Source organism: Bidens hawaiensis, unplaced genomic scaffold (assembly GCF_021521415.1).
Source record: "Bidens hawaiensis isolate Kalapana, Puna unplaced genomic scaffold, B.hawaiensis_p1.1 tig00038478_1, whole genome shotgun sequence".
In the NCBI taxonomy this organism is placed as follows: Eukaryota; Viridiplantae; Streptophyta; class Magnoliopsida; order Asterales; family Asteraceae; genus Bidens; species Bidens hawaiensis.
Window position 1 is genome coordinate 70072 of NW_027505545.1, and position 2871 is coordinate 72942.

A 2871-nucleotide genomic window follows, 5' to 3' on the forward strand; every position below is an offset into this window, starting at 1 on the left:
AAAATAACATAAATAAAAACAAGTGACGATTCATGTTGCAATTACATCTCCCACCATCAAACCCTACCATCGATCCTTAAACTATCGGCGTCCAACTCCTACCACCGAAACAAGTTGGTTACCAATCAGGGTAGCAAAGGATTATTTAAATTAGACCAGGAGTGTTTGAATGTTTGGTTTTGGTTTGCGGCTGGCTAAAAACCTGTTATTGCATTGGTTCTGTGTTTTAGTGTGGTGATTAAAGAATTTTAAAATTGTCACCAAAAGTCAAAGGCTTAAATTTGGTTGCAGCAGGTCTCGAAAAGTAAGAAACAACTTTTTTTTTTGTTTAGGTGTTTCACTTGTGGTATTTTTGTGTGGAAGATGACTTTGTGCTTTTTGGTGGTTGAACGGGTTGGTTTAACACTGATGTCTACCGAAGAACCAGGTGTTAACTTAGCAACAACTGTTGAGGATGTAGACCTCGTTTCATTACCAATCCAAAACACAAATAGAGAGGTGTGCTATTTTAATTTTTCTTCATATATAAATTAGATTTTTTTATTGTCAAGTTGCACCATGACCTGAATATTTCATATTGAGATTTTAAAACACAACAATTTTGCTCTAGCAATATTTAATCACCTTAATTAAGTGGCCGTCTTTATAATATTTAGTCATCTTTATGTGTTTTTATAACTATATATCTATTGGTATGTAATACTTTTTTAATTAATTAATGATCCCTTATTGTATTTACTTTGTCAGGTGAACTTAGAAGATATTTTAGATAATAATGATGATGTTAATTTTAATGATCCTTTCTTGAATTTACTTTGTTTCAACAACAATGACGAGGATGAAGATGATGTTAGTTCTGTTGAAGATTGGAGTGGAAGTGAACAAGATTATGGAAAAGATGTTGAGGATGATGATTATGAGGATGTAGATGTTGTGTATCCTTGCTATGATCCTAATATGGATTGGAAGTTGGCGAAGCCCATATTATTAATGAAATTTGAGAGTCCTGTGCAACTGAAAGACATGCTAATTGATTATGGGGTTGCAAATGGTCACCAATTAGTATTCACGGTAAACGACCATGCTAGGCTGTTAGTAAGATGCAGGACAGAAGAAATTGAAGACGATGGGAATGGGCGAAAAAAGAAAGTGTGGAAGTGTCTTTTTCGGCTTTGGGCCTGTAGGATTAAAGGTGACGATTCTTTTCAAATAAAATCATTAAATGATAACCATACATGCTCAAGGAAGTTTCATTTAGGTTCACTTGTTACATATTCTTGGATTACAAAAAGATATTTCAAGAAAATACTTAAAACTCCAGAAACTAGTTTATGAGAAATGCAAAAAGAAATCATGAAAAAATACCAATGCAGAATGAGTATCGGTCAATGTGATAGAGCAAAGCAAAAGGTATTGGATGACTCTGAAGGAGGGTTGATAGAGCATTATGCGAGACTTTCATATTATCAAGCTGAGCTATTGGAAACGAACCCAGGGAGTACTGTAAAGATGATCGTGGAAACAATGCCAAATGGAGAGATTTATTTTGGTAGTTACTATATTTGTTTTAAAGCTGTTAAAGATGGATGGATTAGCGGTTGCAGGAAAGTTATTTGTTTAGATGGATGTTTTCTGAAAAATAGTGGTCAGTTGCTCTCGGCTGTTGGAAGAGACGCCAATAATCATATTTTTCCTTTAGCATGGGCGGTTGTGTCAGTTGAGAACAAGAAAAACTGGACATGGTTTCTTAATCTATTGCGGGATGACATTGAAATGGAAAGCGGACATGGACTAACTTTAATTTCCGATCAACACAAGGTATTTATGCAATTAATACACATCTATTTATTTGTTGTTATTTATAACTCATATATTTTATTTTCGTTATTGATTAGGGAATTATCGAGGCTATAAAGGATGTATTTTCAAATGCCGAGCACAGGCAGTGTACAAGACACATTTATGCTAACTTTATAAAGAAATTTCGTGGGCTTCAATCTAAAAATTTGTTTTGGAAAGCTGCAAATTCTACTAGTAAGGAATGGTTTGAAAGACATATGGAAGAGTTGAAAACTAGTAGCAAAGGTGCGTATGATCATCTTATGGAAAGAAATCCAATTACTTGGTCAAAATCCTTTTTTGAGGTTGGTAGAGCATGTGATGCTTACGAGAATGGAATGAGTGAAAGTTTTAATTCGCGTATACAAACCGCACGAAGGAAGCCCATTATTAGCATGTTTGAATATATTAGAAGATTTTTGATGCGTAGAATGTTCTTAATGGCGAAACAATCAGAAAGCTTTGAACATGAAGCATGCCTTGCAATCAGAAAAAAAACTAGAAGTTATTAAAACGAAACAAAGGTAACGGTTCTCTCTTAAATATTTTGTTATCTTGTTATGAGTTTTCATATATTTTTTGGTTGATTGTGTAGGCATTATGATGTTATTCCAAGTGGTAACAAAATATTTGAAGTAAGGAGTGCAAAATATGCATATGTAGTGAAGATACAAGAGCAAACTTGCACTTGTGGATCATGGCAATTATCAGGCATCCTTGTGTTCATACGGTAGCAGCTTTAGCGTTCCTCAACAAAAAACCCAAATACTTATGTCAGTCCCTGGTTTAAAAAGGACATGTTTAAGGAAGCATATAAATATTGTATAAAACCGGTGAATGGAAGTATGCATTGGCCTAAAACAAATGATATGAAACCCCTACCTCCAAAATAAAGACGAATGCCCGGTAGACCGTCAGTAAAAAGTAAAAGAGACCCATTGGAAAAAGAGAATAAAAACCAAAAGGTTGGAACTAGAAGAAAAATGACTTGTCAAAATTGCCTAGAAGTTGGACATAACATCAGGTCTTGCA

At 34.4% G+C, this 2871-nt stretch overlaps 2 protein-coding genes across 2 annotated transcripts; both read left to right on the forward strand.

Moving 5' to 3' along the window:
- Positions 1-326: 326 nt before the first annotated feature.
- Positions 327-1631, forward strand: LOC143613851 (uncharacterized). The gene is made up of 2 exons (XM_077087459.1): positions 327-498; positions 748-1631. Exons 1-2 carry the CDS (start codon positions 364-366, stop codon positions 1333-1335), a joined length of 723 nt encoding a protein of 240 aa, XP_076943574.1. The 5' UTR covers positions 327-363; the 3' UTR covers positions 1336-1631.
- Positions 1375-2573, forward strand: LOC143613850 (uncharacterized). Its single transcript, XM_077087457.1, has 3 exons — positions 1375-1818; positions 1896-2236; positions 2435-2573. Exons 1-3 carry the CDS (start codon positions 1375-1377, stop codon positions 2571-2573), a joined length of 924 nt encoding a protein of 307 aa, XP_076943572.1.
- The last annotated feature ends 298 nt before the right edge of the window (positions 2574-2871 follow it).